This window comes from Cygnus olor, chromosome 6 (assembly GCF_009769625.2).
Source record: "Cygnus olor isolate bCygOlo1 chromosome 6, bCygOlo1.pri.v2, whole genome shotgun sequence".
NCBI classification, from domain to species: domain Eukaryota; kingdom Metazoa; phylum Chordata; class Aves; order Anseriformes; family Anatidae; genus Cygnus; species Cygnus olor.
In genome coordinates this window covers 19,618,663-19,633,905 of record NC_049174.1, presented here as the reverse complement: position 1 = coordinate 19,633,905, position 15,243 = coordinate 19,618,663, and the positions used below count along the sequence as shown (strand labels likewise).

Here is a 15,243-nt window from a genome sequence, read left to right as displayed (position 1 = left end):
TAAGTTAGCCTCCCAGGTTACACTGCTGCCCTCCCAAGCTAGCTGAGTTCATGCTACAAGAGGAAAGGTGCATTGGGTACCTCCCCAAAGTGTGCTCTGCACGTGGCTGCCTTGGTAAGGACAGTACATCTGTCAGTGTCTGTTGTGGTATTGTCCCCCTGAAGCTCCTCCTGCTATTAATCATGGCACGACTGAAACTTCACGCTCTGGCCCATCCTGTTGGCCTGGTTAGTACATTACTTGTGGAATTTCAGGTGAGATTTTCTGGCTCTTTGATAAAAGAGCCTTTGATCATGGTTTAAAAAGGGGTGGCTGACTTCTGTGAAAAGAAAGTTATGTTGTATCCTGAGTTGTTTTATGGTGCACAAAGGAAAAACAAGGAGAGATTTCCTGCTCAAGACCCAGGTAAAGTGTGTATAACTACTCACAGGATTTGCCTTCTGAAGTGGAATGTTGTTAGACGATATTGTCTAAAAACAAATATACTACAGGATTTATCCTTCCGCTATCAAGAAAGTCTGTATTTCAAAATTGTGGGTATATGAAAGCATCCCCCTGACCAATTTACATTGTAAAGGGGTAAATATGTTGTTGTTTTTGTAATGGGGTAATCATAAGCGGTGCAGTAACGAAGTTCCGCAAACACACTGAGAGCAAATATTTAATTCACAAGATATATATCAGGAACTGGCATTTTACAAGTTTTCCCAGCAACAGTGCCCTAAAATAGGCTGACCTAAGATTAATGAAAAAGCAAAATACAATAGGTGATGCTACTACCCACATGTAATATTGAATTTGTTGTTCCATTTCAGGTTTTTCTAAAGTATTACCACATAGAACAGTTAAATTTGTTCCTGCGAGAAGTTATAGGGAGAGTGGTGGTCATGCAAGCCTATATCAAGGGATGGCTTGGAGCAAGGAGGTACAAGAAAGTCAAAGAGAAAAGAGAAAATAGTGCTGTTACCATACAGTCAGGTAAATATTCACATTCCCTATTTCATTGAGTATGTTGGCATTTCAAGCTGTAAAATTGTATGCACATTATTTATTCATATGTAATAATTTATTATGAAATCAAAATAACCAGAGTTACTTTTCTCTCCAGCTAATTGAAGCAAATATTATTGATTTACTTCTAAGGTGTCATCTTAGCATTCAGTAATGTCTTTATTTAAATATTTTAGTATTTTGGATGTGATTCCTGTGCACAAATGGAAAATATTGTTAGGTGTGTCTACACTAGCATGCAGCACATAGATGAAATGCAGTATCTTGGCCCCCTCTCTCTTTTCCCTCTCTCCTTCCTCATGTGTACCAGACTTACAGATAACATAAGTCATGGGGTGGGCATAAAAATCTGATTTCCAGTAATCTAGCAGGCTTCCTTATATTGAATTTGGGGAGCTGTGTGAGAAGGGGAGTTCTTGTGCTGACTGATGATGCACAATTATCATGGACCTTTGCCTTTTGGATTAGGACATCAGTGAGCACATGGTGACGATTAAAATTTGGATGAGTGAAGTGGTGTTTGAAGTTGCAAGGATGTGAATGCTGCAGTCATGAACCCAGAGTTCAACATGTGGGTGGGTGGGGAAGAGGTACTGGGAGTGGGGGCTGGAGTGGTTGTGGCAGAAGGGATGAAAGTTTCAGCACATCTCTGACTCTGTAGACTCTGTAGCACTTCCTTAAATAAATGTAATTTCCAGCACATGGTTTTGTATTTTTAGCCTGGAGAGGATATGAAGCTCGCAGGAAGTACAAGGAAATAAGGAACAGAAGAACTGATGCTGCTATACATATTCAAGCAGGTAATTAAAACATTATTTCAGTTGCCAACACCTATTTTGCTGTGGGTGATTTCATGTGTCAGTGTTTATAGCCAAGAGAAATACACACAGCCCAAACAAAAGCTGTCAAAAACATTATTTGTTCTTCAGTATCAAATGACATAGGTGACAGGATACTTCGGGATTTTTCTGAGTATCTTTCTGCAATCAAAATATACAAATTAAAAGCTGTTGAGTTAATTTTTTAAGATTCTTCTTAGCACAATCGGTATGATTCAATCATGTGTAGAGCTGGTATGAAGCACTGGATTTGTTTGACTGAAAGTGTGGATTGGAAGCACTGGACCTGCATTTCTCTTTCTTTGTATTAAGCTCCAGTCCTGGCAGGTTGCCAAATTTCCCTTTCAACTGCTTGCTGAGTTTGCCAGCTTTGGCCAGTCTTTGACTCTTTTCCAGACTCCTATGCAGCCATATCAATATGAATTTGAATAACTTTAAAGAGATTATTGGAGGAACAGGCCCATAGGGCTGTGTAGGTCTCTAGTAAAGAGCAGGGTACCATATGGCACAGAAATATGAGAACCAGTGCCGTGAACTCAATGGTGTTTTCGCATGCTGCTAGTGTGAAGCAGCCTCCATATGATGCAGTGTAATACACCTTCATTGTCCAACCCCAGGTGAAAGACTGTAGCTGATCAGAAAAGAGTTGTATCAAATGTGTTTCCAAATAAACCAAGGTACCACCTTTATTCTACCAGCTGCCTCTGCTATAATTCCTTAAGCTGTCACCTCTCTACTCTTTATCATATAGCCTGAAGTTAGTCTGAAGAATAAGAGTTATAAATATTCTTCTACTTTATTCTGTTGTCAAGCCATTTCCAGTAAATCCAACTTTTTTTTTCTTTTACCTAAATTTCCTACTCTGAAAGTAAGTATCAGTGTGACTTTCAGCAGACAGTAGAATACCAATCTGGTTACAGAAAGGAACAGATTAACATTAGGTTAAAATAGTAAGTTACAGCTTTGTGTGCATACAGTTATGTATAATCATAAACTATAGCTCTAGGGTCAAATGCAGAGTATTCTATTCAATGGAGAACTGTTAAGGAGAAATGTTAAGGAGAAATGTTTTCTTCCTATTACAGCAAGCACTTAGGGACTGCATAAGCATTCTTTCCCCTTCACCCTCTCCTTTGTGTTGTCATTTATTGTATTCATGATACCACAGAGACCAGATCTTAAAATACCACATGCAACTGTTTTCTGGAGTATTTGCAACATTCATGCTTGGCCATACCTGAGCTATGATTTCCTGACTTTTATGATAGCCTTTTGCTATAAAAAGGAAAGTGAAACAATTGACCCTTCACTTTCCCACTATTAGCAGTATTTAAGATGAGAGTTAACTCAGATTCCCTTGGCAGCTGCTGTGTAGCAGTATCACTTGGAGGCTGTAGGGGACATTCTGCCTTAGAATTTTATCCAGCCAGATTTCTTAGGCATGTAGGAGATTCATGCTTATTACTAACTCTTTAGAGAAAGCAAATGATCTATTCTACTGTTTGCACACATGGAAGAGATTCAGAGCTGTGTTTCTTCCTGTCATCTCTGAGACACTGTGTTGAACACGGCAGAGGCAGTGGGAGGGTACGCACACCCTTGAATTTGGACAGTTCTGTCCTTTTCAGCCCTCTGGACCTAACGCTGGAGGAATGCTGTTAGCACTCTTCCCACCAGCACACACACTGTCTTCCTTTGTAACCTGGCACTTGACAGTTTCAGTGACCAGTCTGGGTGAATGAGCATTAGGACTATAGGGTTAAGAGTGACACAGCGTACCTCTGTATTAATTACACTGGCTACTCCTCCTAGCTTTGGCACTGCACTCAATGAGGTACAATAACAATAATCCTCAACACATTTCTGTCTGCCTTTGGAAACCTCTATCTAGGACCTCTCTTTTGAAATTTCTTCTCATGCACATTTGTTCTTCTCTACATGCTAATCATTTTGTGTTTAAAATCAAAGCTCATGCTTGCTAATGGTGGCCGTTTTCCAGGTTTTAAAATACACTGGTAATCTTTCTCTTGTTTATGTTACACTGCTCTAGTGCCTTGTGACATGGAGACAATAGCAAGTCCAAATCCCTCCCTTCCCTGCACATCTTATAATGTAAATGTATATTTCAAGGCAGCTTTTCAGTATGATCACCTTTGCTTTTTTTTTTTTTTAAATGAGCACTTTTGGGCAATGAGATTTATTGTTTGCATTTGTCATACAGACATTAGCAAAACCGTGTAATTAAAATATATGTACTTCCCTCTCCTTTCCCCACCCCCATCTTCAAGCAGGCCTTGAAATTTAGGAAGCATTTGGCTTACATGTTTCTACAGAACAGCGCATATTGAAATTTGTTTTCCTTTCATCTCTTTCCCAATAAAAGCAGCCGCTCGGCTTATCCCTTTAGCTTCCTCAGAACTTCCTTTCAGAATTCCCGATCTATTACAGCACATTCACATACCAGAAACAAGATGCCTTTTCATGCTGTCAACCTTTTTCATCTGAAATGTAAATTAATTCTTGCTGGTACGCTTTGACAGAGATCAAAGTAGGGGTATTAACCTTATTGGGCCTTCTCTTCATCAGAATCAGTTCCAAAGACTGCGAGGGTAGTGTTAGGAGGCCAGTCTTCACTGTTATCTATGGCCCTCCTCCAGGCAGTCCTCTGTCTACAAGTCAGCATTTCAAAGGCGCTGATTTCTTTTGTAAATGACCTTATCATTACTTTAAACTGTGTGAAAAATGATTTGCCTGAATAATTCTTGCAGGATTATCCTGCTCATTTTAATTGTGGGGGGACTTCATTCAGATTCCAGGATATTGTTTAAGTGGTTTTGACAGCAAGTGATCATAGCCTGATATAAAGGAGGAACACAGCTCCTGATTGGAAACCTCTTGACTTGTTCAGATTGTTCATTTCTTGCAAGTCAGCCTTTGAGGTAGGCTGCATTTGCATTTTAAAAATAAACAGATGCCTTTCAAATACATGAGCTGGTGGTCTGGAGATCTCTGTGGGCCCAGCAGTTCACTATCCGTTGATGAAATGTTGGAAGAAAAAACAAACTTACAAAAAAAACCAACCCTCACAATATACATGAGGTTACATTTCCTAAGTGTATAATATTACACAAAAAAGTCATTATTTCAGATGAGAGAAAACATCCTTACTAGGAAATAAAATATTTTTGAATTTAAATGAGGCGGGAAAGAAAAGGCTACCCTACTTCAGCATATCTACATTACAAGTTCTCAGAATGCACAGATCTTATTAGACACATGGCTAAGATGGTGCACAGGGTACACAAGACCTTTCCTGCCCCTTCCTGTCATGCTTTTCCAAACTGTGAAGGTTAGAAGATGCCAATTTTTAACTTAGAGAGGAATTGTGAAGAATGATTTTGTGTAGTATTTGCATTAGCAATACTTTTTACTTCTGTATAAGTATTGCTTTGTAAATGGGATTTGTATTGTTTTGATTTACGTCTACATAAAAAGAAAAAGATTTTGTTAAAATAAAATATTTTTTAAAATTATGTTGCCAGATTCACAGCTGGTTCAAATCAGTGTATATCCACTGAATCATCTGACTGAAATGTTGCTCTACTGATTTGCCTCACATGCAAGTCTCATTTAACGTTTCTTTGTATTAGAATAATACATTAATTACAATAAAACAACAACAACAACAAAAAACACCAAACAACAACAAAGATAATAGAATTATAAAAGTACATTATCTAGTTATGATAGCATGTATTTCTATGTGGAGTGACTGTTGTCCTGAAAGACTTAAGGGAGGATTTTAATCTGTTTATTTCATTTGTGAGCTGACATTGCCAAAATGCCAAATGAGTGGTGCATGCGATTCACTTAGATCTGAGGTGACATCACTGAATTCATTTTAATTAGGCCCACTTTAGCCATCTGGAATATACTGTGCAACTCTGGTCAGGACTGAGTTTAACTATGCTTCCAGAGGTGAAAGGCAAATGACTAATCCATTGAGCCACTGTCTCCTCCTCCAACACGTGCTCACACACTCACCATATGTCACATTGTATCGGAAAATTCTTCATCAAGAGCTAAAGATTTGGGTGCTTCTTTTTTTTTAAATCTTTTCTTTCTCTCTCTCTCCTCCACCCCCCCAAAAAAATGTTATAGATGTTCAGAAGGAAACCAGATGAAGTATCCCTTTGCATTGCTTTCTTTATGCAACTTCTGCCTGCGCAGCATTGTTCACTATTTACATAGGTCTTATGTGGGCTTCTGGCAAAATTTACTCCATTACAAGAAAAAAAAAAAAAAAGAGAGGGCTTCAGAATGACTGTAATACACTATTTCATATCTATAATAAATGTTAGATTTTAATAAAAGTGTTACCTTTGGGTTTTTTATCAGCAAAGTTTAATGTTGACTTCAATGGCAGAAAAGGAGGTATTTTTTGAACCCTGTTTTTTTTCTGTCAATATGTACGTGTCTGCATGTATTCAGCTAATATTGTTGTAAAGATCTATGAACTGTGTAAAACATTCCAAAAATTTCTAAGATCTATGAACTGCATGAGTAAAATGTTCCAAAAATTTCTAAGCACTTCATAAATATATCTAAAAATACATCTATTTTTAATTATTCCTGAAAATAACAAGCACTAAGTAACAGATCCAGTTTTACTGTTTTATATCATTCATTTTCTTCCTTTTTAATAACATTCTCAGTTTAGGAACCACTGAAGAGATGCATGTGTTTGTCTTACTGGTAGCTGAACTGACTGATTGTATTACCTTGATTTCACGTACAGGTCAAACCAGAAGGGTTTGTGCAGGCTGCACAGCTTTGGTTATCTTTACTTCTCCATCTCCTTGTGTTCTGTACTAGCTTAGGGCATCCAGTCATTCTTTACTTCTAGAATATACCCGTCTCTGAGCTAGGCTCTGTGTGTTTCCTTTTAGTTTTCTCTCCTGTTACTGATATTGAAAGGAGACCATTCTTACAGGATTTCATGCCATTTATAAAATCAGGAAGGGGACAAGAGGCCTTGGAAAACCTATGCCTTTCCCTTGCTGATATTGACAGTTTCAGAGTCATCTGTACTTCATTTTTTTTGGCCAAGTCTCAAGACAGAACTTTTTAGTGTAATGCAGAGTAATTAAAACCCATATGGCCAAGTGATGATGTGCAGTAGTGACACCAGCCTTGATGGTGGCCTTGGCGAGTCTTCCTATTAGTTACTTGGTACCCTGATCGCTAACACTTGTATGTGAGAACTCGTGACTTGCTTTCTTGTAATGCTTCCACCAAAGAACATAAGACATGAGTGTTTTTCTTCTGCTACTAAAAATGCATCATCCAAGATCCATCCAGAGTGATAGGTGAAAGAGGGGAAGTATTCATGGGACTCAGCAAAGAACATGACTCTCCATCTCTTTTACTGTTCAGTAGAATTAATTTGGCATGAAGTGAAGAATCAGATTCATGGACTCCAAATCCTCTCAGATGTTGGTAGTTAAGCTGCTGAATGCTCTTTTATCTAGGCAAATTAAGAAAGTCATATGCTGTTTGTAGCAAATGAACTTCTGATTACAAACTATGATGACACCTTCTATTCAGCAAACCTGAGCTTTCGGTTCCAAAGTTTTTCTTACATACTATCTCAGGTGATAATATAGCTTAAAAATGTGTCTGTGTAGAAAATGCCTATTTAACATGATTTCTTACAACTGAAAATGAATCCCTCTACTATTTTAAAATACTGCTTCATCTCTTTTCTTCGTACTTCTTGCATAGACCTGTTATTGTTTAGCTTTGATCTTTCTACATTGTGCTTCACCATTCAGTCTGTAAGAATATATTTCCTATGGGAATCAGAGGGAAAATGCCTGGACTTTGGCTATCTGGAATTGTGTAACTTCGCATGTAATGTATATGCCTTAGTACTTAGATCTTAGAATAAAGGTTTTTAACTGCAAAACACCAAACTTCAGACTCCCAGAGGTAAATATGTTCTTGGTTTGCTACCCGCTGGAGCTGACAGAAAACTCGCTTCATGTGAGAACTGGTTGGTAGAAAAAGTAAAAATGTATGTCCTAAGTTGTGGCACATAAACTCTTTAACACCGAATGACTAATAAGAATGCTAAAATTTAGCTCCATTCCTATGTTGCTTTGAGTTTAGATCCTGTCATCATTGGCAATGTAAAGATGAGGGTTAAAGATACTGTTGCTGTAAAGTTTGGAATATAGAATGCATAAGGTGAAAATGAGGTGACAGCTGGTAATCATTCTTCTTCAATGATGCAGTGATTGTTCATGGAGCACTAGCAACATGAGTCTGCTAATTTCACACTCTTTGAGCCAAGTGCTTAGTGTCAAAACCAGCACCAGTCAGTAATGCAAATTGCTGTGATGGAGCAGCTTCCCAGCCTCTCAGACTCCCCCAGTAGAATTCTCTGCATATGAATTTCCTTTGAAACATTATAGATCCAGTTAATAAATGCTGAAAAGATGCAGTCCTACAAATTCTTGATGAACTTTTTGAGAGAGAGATGTCTGTTTATCCTGCTACTTCAGTTATCCCATGAGTTGAAGGGAAAGTAGGAAAAATACAGCCATTTACCTGTATGATTCAAGGTACTCTAGAAGAACATTAGAAACCAGCTTGTGGAAAGGTTAAGTTGAAGAGGAGTTGGTACTGAAAATATTTATGGAAACAAAAGTCAGAATAAAAATTACATTTACAAAATGAGATAAAGCAGTTTATATGTAGTGAATGAGGGAAAGGCCAAAATGGTTTTCACTGTCACTAATAAGTTTCTGGTGGAAAAAAAAACATGGCAGGTATTGGGGTTGATTTTTTTATACACACAAAACGACTGAAAGTTAAGAAATTACTAGGAAGAAAACTGAAGTTTATCTTACTAGTTCATTTATTTCAGTGCTTCTTTATCTTTCCAGTAGCCCACAGACTGACTGCTACTCAGCATGTTTCAGCTGCAGAGAGATGGCTGCTGGCCAGCTGTCTTTGCTGCCAACATCAGAGTAGGCTCCTTGTCTGGTCAGTGGGGTATAGTTAAGGTTTGGAAGCCTGATCACATGGGGCAAGTGAGTGCTTGGCTCATCTCTGCCAGATAGGCAGACTTTTCCAGTCTGATTATTAAGGGTGGAAAGTTCCTCAGCCTCATGATACCTGAGCTCTGTATTCAGTACAACACCTCAGCAGGCCTGGCTTCTGTCATGCCTTCTGTAAAGTGAATGGTTATTTATTTTAGTAACCTCTCATTAAAAGGCAATTTTTGCTGCTTCTTACCCTGGAAACACCAGTAGCAGTGAAAAGCTTAGATTTTATGGTGCATTGCATGCTACAGCTTGAACCATTCAGATGGTTTTATTTTCTTATATTGCACAAGTAAGTGCAACAATGCAGGTTTTTGTGGAGGTAGTGGCTGGAAAGAAGGCTGTTAACACTATACAGGAATTAAAATAGAAAAGAGGGGATCAGTTACAGCCTTTCCTAAAGGAAAGAGCAGATGTGATCAGGGTAGCTTTATTTTTTCCTCCATTATCTTTTCATTATGGAAAAAAAAAAAAAGAATGACAAGCTAAATTTATAAGAGTCATTAAATGAAAGGAAAAGAACAGTTATCCCATAATTTGGTAATAAGCACAAGATTCCAAATTCTACATTTTTTTTCTCAATTACGTAAGTAATGGTTCTGTTTTCATAAAATAACAGGCATGAGATACAGGGAAAGCTTCTTCATCTTCTGTCGTCTTCTCTGTTCTCAATTTATTCTTTATTATATTCTCTATTTATTCTACCTCTTGCTTTCCCTGTGTAATCTACATTGTTATCCTGACGCTGATCCTACATGACGTGGTCCTGCACTCTATTTCTGTGTCTATCCTGCATCCCACTGTAATATTTAACCCTAGATTCTAGACACTCAATAATAAGGATCTATTCCTCTTCCTTTGGTAATTAGTCCACAGACTGACCCAGTGTTTTTGCATGCGTTTAGTGTGCTTAAAAGCTTTTCCTGGACTTTTTTTTTCCCCCCTCAAAATCATGATATTTCCTAACTTTATCTCCAATTTTCTTTTACGTATTGTTTCACAATTTCTCAGTTGCAGTCCTGCTGTGCTAATAAGCAGCTCCTCTCCCTCCCAGCTGTCAGCCTTCTTGTACTGCAACTTCTTGTTGAACACTTAAACTGTGACATTGATGCTGCATTTAGTTTCTGTTATTCAGCCCTTTCTCCCGTTTCATCAGGATAGTTCTACTTATAATAATGGTTAATATAAACCCTAAAATAAGTACAATTTAAAAATTTACAGTTTTAATTGTATATTGCAATGCTTTTTAAAGTCTTTTGTCATAAGTACAGCATATACCACTATCTGTGGTTCATGCTGGAGGTTTACTACTAACTACTCACAGATGTCAAGAATTCCAGTGAATTCACATTAGATAAAGCTAATGATGTAATTAAATTATTTAGGTACCCAAATCCAGAGACACTCCATGGAAATAAAGGGTGTAGATATCTTCAAAATGTTATTCATTGCCCTTTTCTTTGTCATTTCATTTCACTGCATGCTTGCTACTTTGTTTAGTATTTCTAGTATTTTTAATTAATGGTATAAAGTCCAATCTATGTAGATTTTTCCCCCCACAATCATTTGTATGAGAGGCATTTTAAGTATTTTGTTAATGGTTACGGTTCACTGAAAAGTAGAAGTTATTATAATTTCTTCTAGTTTTAACTGAATGCATCTCCCTCTGGCTCCCCACCCCTCTGCAATAAAAGCAGATGAAACTTCTCATTCTGTAAAATTCCAACCAGCTCAAATCATAGGAGTGGTGATTAAAGAAGGTGTTTCGGGAATGATTTTCTACTGCACATTTAAATACATTCCTATTTAAATTAGGCATGTTGTCCTTTCAGAATCCCTATTCCTTCCCTGGGATGTGACAAATGGTTACTATAACAGTGAGAGTAAAGCCCTGTATAATTTCAAACTGTTGTAAATATTGCAAATGTTGAAGCACCCCTGTGAGGTGCTGAGTGCTCTTTCTGCCCACTGGTTCAGTAAAAGTTGACGGCATTCAGCTCTGAACTGTAGAGCCAGGTGCCAGTCTGTGTTCCAAGCTCTGCAGAGTTTTTCTCTGATGCATAACTATGTTTTTTAGCTTTCAGGGGATATATTGTTCGTAAAAACTACCCAAGACTGAAAAACAGCACTGGCTGTGTAGCAGATCCTCAGCATATGAGCAGCTGCTCTACCTCTGATTTTGGCTGTGAAGAGCACTGGTGAGTTGAATCCTTTGTTGTCTGTTATCTACAGAAGTCATTTTCCACACAATAAAATCTGAAAGGAGCAGGCATGCCATCATGATTCAACTGGCACTTAGGGAACGTGCCATTTTCTGAAGATGAGCACCTGTAGGTTAATCAGTCCCCCTACCAGCTTAGTCATCTCAGTGTTCTCCAAGAAAGTGAAGTTAGATTTATTTGCAGTTTGTCCTGGGTTGCTGTCCAGTTTCTATGGACTTCTCAGAAGTACACAGAATACCCCTGACTGCAGACAGACTTGTAAGTGCTCAGCATTTCAGAACTAACTGCAGCACATTACTAAATTCTCAGGAATGGAAAGGTACCTTTTTGTGTCTGTAAACCTCCTTGCAGACCTGCAGTGAGATAGGGAAAAGAGCTGTAAAAAGCAGTTGGCCAAGTCACTGGCAGAAAGCCTAGGCTTAACAGTGGTGCTTTCCTCTTTGTAGAAGAAGGATATTTTAACTTTTCTTGCCAATGGACTCACTCCAGACAAACGTTGCCCTGCACCTTCTTGGGTAGAAGAGGGAACTGCTGGATCTTTAGCTGTTGTCAAAGACTCTCTCTCCAACAGCGGTCTAGGGAAGATGGTTGCATTTGCTGGAGGATTTCCTTTGATTAGCAGGTTTCAGTGACTAAGAGTTATGAGATCTCTCCTGCTGTGGAATAGGCATCAGGAAGTCTTAGTGCTCCTTCCAGTTCTTATTTCTGTTATTTTATATGCTTTCTATACAGCATACTAATGCAGGTTCTGTTACATCTCTTACAAGTTCTCTGAGGAAATCAGTAACTTACTTGACTGTAATTGGATGCTATTATTCCACTGAGAAAGTTTTATTGTTTTGTTTTGTTTCGTTTTTAAATTACCACTAACTTCTCTGAAATGGTGTTTCTGCTTTCTTTTTGTATTTTCAGAACATTGAGTTATGTTAGCTTCCATGTGAACTTTGGTTGATTTAGATTGAGTAACGTCTGCTAAATGCTTTGGTGCATTAAATGATTTTGTTCAGGTGTAACCACCTGCATCCTTCCAGGTTAATAATGTTCCAGTTTCTCTCCCTTGCAGTAGTCTGTTTTCAGTTAAAAAATAAATAAAAAAATAAAAAATAAAAAAAAATGTTCAGGCTGGTGGACAAGGACAAAAAATACATAAATACTCTTTTTTGGTAATGTTATTCAGTGAAAAGAATGAGCATGCTACAATTTAGTATCATGGCTCTGTCCTTGGGTTTCCTTGCTGCTTACTGGAACAATGAGTTTTGTAATTCTGATTTTCTTTCATGTGAGCAGCTGCCTCTGTCTGTTAAGTACTTAAGAGAGGGTGATCTTGTGATCTCCTTAGAATTATGGATGATTACATCAATACATCAATACTGATTACATTAATATTTTTTCTCCAATCTGCAATGACAGTATAAAGCAAGAGCTAATAATCTATTATCAGTTCTTTTGGGCACCCCAAATTCCAATTATTTACAATGTAATTAAACATTTTGTCTTTTTAGTATTCTAGTTTTCACACAAACTTGTTTGAAGGCAGACAGCCTCTTTAAACTTTTACTTCATCTGTTTTGTGTGTAGTTAGCCAGGAATGGTTTTCTTCCCTTTCTACATCAGACAGTTTCTGGAATTCCTCATTGCTTTCCAGACGAATGTATTTTTCTGGATTAGCTAAATTTTGATTGAGCATACATCCCTTGAGGCTCATGAACTTTTTATGGATCAGTAGCTGTTGAGGTGAATTTGGGCTCTGTGGAGCACAAAGATACAGACTTCTAAAGGTATTCAGTCAATGAACCTATATTGAAATCAATGTCTAAATGCCCTTATATACTTAGCTTGAAGGTGGCCATGTAAAATACATTGGCCATTCAGTTCTTGCACTCGCTTCTGATTGCTGTACATAATCAGGTAATAAAATGTATACCTTCTTTTGCCTGGAATTGCTTAACTGCCACTATTGCTGGTAGTTTTCAGTTTAAAACCCAACAAATTTTTCAGTTCGTTTGCCTAATCCTATAAATTTATCTGTGATGGCCTCAGGTTCCAGTGATTTCGGTGAGACTTGAAACTGCTGAGCATTTCACAGGTGATGTTCAGAATCTTAGGACTAAATCTAATAACTTACTTCCCATAAAAAGACTCACTTCTACATGTAGCTGTTAGGGGCTGTTGTGTTTTAAGCATATGGCTGTTCAGTCATACAGGAAACTTGTAGGAAACAGGAAGGCTGATGAATAATAGCGCAGATGTTTAACACAGTAGCTTGTAATCTTTCCCTAGAGAAGGCAGCCTCACTGTGGCTTCACATACCATTGAATTGAAATGTGTAATAATAAAATATTCTTTTCCATTTCTTTTCCTGTAAGTAGTTTTGGAATGTGAAAAATAAGTTGTAAAGTACTCGGGGTCAGAAAGAAAACTTACATACAGATTTGTTCTGTTGGATGCACAGGAATATAGCAATACATTTAAACATACAACAAAAAACCTGCTTCAGAAGTCTGATTATTGTAATATATATTAAAGTATGAACAAAAATACATGGGCATGACGGTTTAGGTGTTTGGAAAGTTATAGGCAGAGAGTGTTTATCATTGATTCCCTGTTCTTCAGAAAGTATGTATCAGTTAAGTTCCAGAAATCAATCTATTTCTGACTGATGGCCTGACTGATGAAGTAGAGTCTGATTACTGAATTTGTATCACTACTAAGTTAGTGATGGTTGTAAGATTTTAGGAGGACTGGATTAGAATTAGAAGCAGAGTTTCATGGGCTATAAGGAATCTCAAACTGAATGTTAGTCAGTGATGGCATACTGCTCCAATAGTAGTAGCAATTAGAATACATACTACATCACCTGTGCATCAGAACATTTTCTCACCACTTTCAAGATCTCAGTTAATGCTGTGTATTAGACTCCACACTTCAAGAAAATGAGGACATCCCTTGGCAATACAAATGATCCCAGCTGCATAAAACATCGTCTAAAAAGGGAGATTATAAGGGAGATGGAAGACTAAGGGTACATGTGGTAACATTTCTCTAGTCATGAGAAGCTGATGTAAAGAGGAAAGGAACAAATTGTTCTCCACTGAGAATCAGGTGAGCTTGCATTGCAGTGAAGGAGAGCTAAGTTAATACTAAGAAATGCTCGTTAATGGTAAGGTGAGTTAAGCCTTGTGTAGGTTACCTGGAAAGTTTTGACATCCCCATCAATGTAGCTTTTAAAAATAAGTTTAGACAAGCTTATGAAGAAAATAAAAAAGGCGTAGCTGCTTTTTCTCTGAAAACGGATTTGTTTTATATGACTTTCCAAAATTCTTTTTATTATTCCTAAACACACAGTGACTTCTTGAAATGTAACGTCTCTGTGCCAATGGGTTTGTCATTACAAGCCAACCACCACTTTTATAGCATCTTAATACCAGCAGTTATTGCTGCATCAGTGTAAGAAATAAGTATACAAATTGTTCTAGAGGAGTTCTCCTTGGATCAGCTTTACTTGGAACAGCATTGTTGCCATGCCTTGAAAATGAACATCGGGTGGGGGACAGAAACCCTCAGATGAACGCCATCAGGTCCTTGTGATTTAAAGCTTATGTCTTCTTCACATTTCTCCATAATTTCCTGCTTGGATAATTTCAGTTTCTGTCAAGACTGCACTGTGATTTCTTGTAGAAGTAATCTTTTGAATATGAATTTTCATTTTGTTCCACAGCAAAAACCGATATAAAAGCATTCTGCTTTCCTTTAATTGCTTCACTTTCCTATCTGTAATCACAGCAAACATTAAGGTGATTGCTTGTGATGGAAATAATTCAGAGAAACCTATTGGGCTTGATTCTGCTGACTTATCAGCTTCTAAGTACTGGGCAGTTCAAAACTTCGAATAGTTACTAGTGACTTATAAAGGTATAAGTGGAAATAGAATTTGGGCAGAATTTTTTAGTGTAATCTTTTTTTTTTTTCCTCCTCATCCCTTTAGAAATTTTCATCTATCCATACTGAAAGATTTTTTTTCTGTTTGGGAATAATTTATTCCTGCAAAATGAGCTTTATTCT

General features: G+C 37.6%; 1 protein-coding gene across 10 annotated transcripts in view; it reads left to right on the top strand.

Annotated features, from left to right (window-relative positions):
- The window catches only part of MYO3B (myosin IIIB), a 213,926-nt gene that overhangs the window by 137,716 nt on the left and 60,967 nt on the right, over nucleotides 1-15,243 (top strand). For all 10 annotated transcript variants that reach the window (XR_005821290.1, XR_005821291.1, XM_040562175.1 and 7 more), the window contains 3 exons: nucleotides 816-978; nucleotides 1,731-1,811; nucleotides 11,037-11,157. Coding sequence is in view for 8 of the 10 variants with exons in the window: in XM_040562175.1 (XP_040418109.1) it covers nucleotides 816-978; nucleotides 1,731-1,811; nucleotides 11,037-11,157 (365 nt within the window). In the remaining 2 variants the exon portion in view is untranslated. The remainder of the gene's footprint in view (nucleotides 1-815; nucleotides 979-1,730; nucleotides 1,812-11,036; nucleotides 11,158-15,243) is intronic.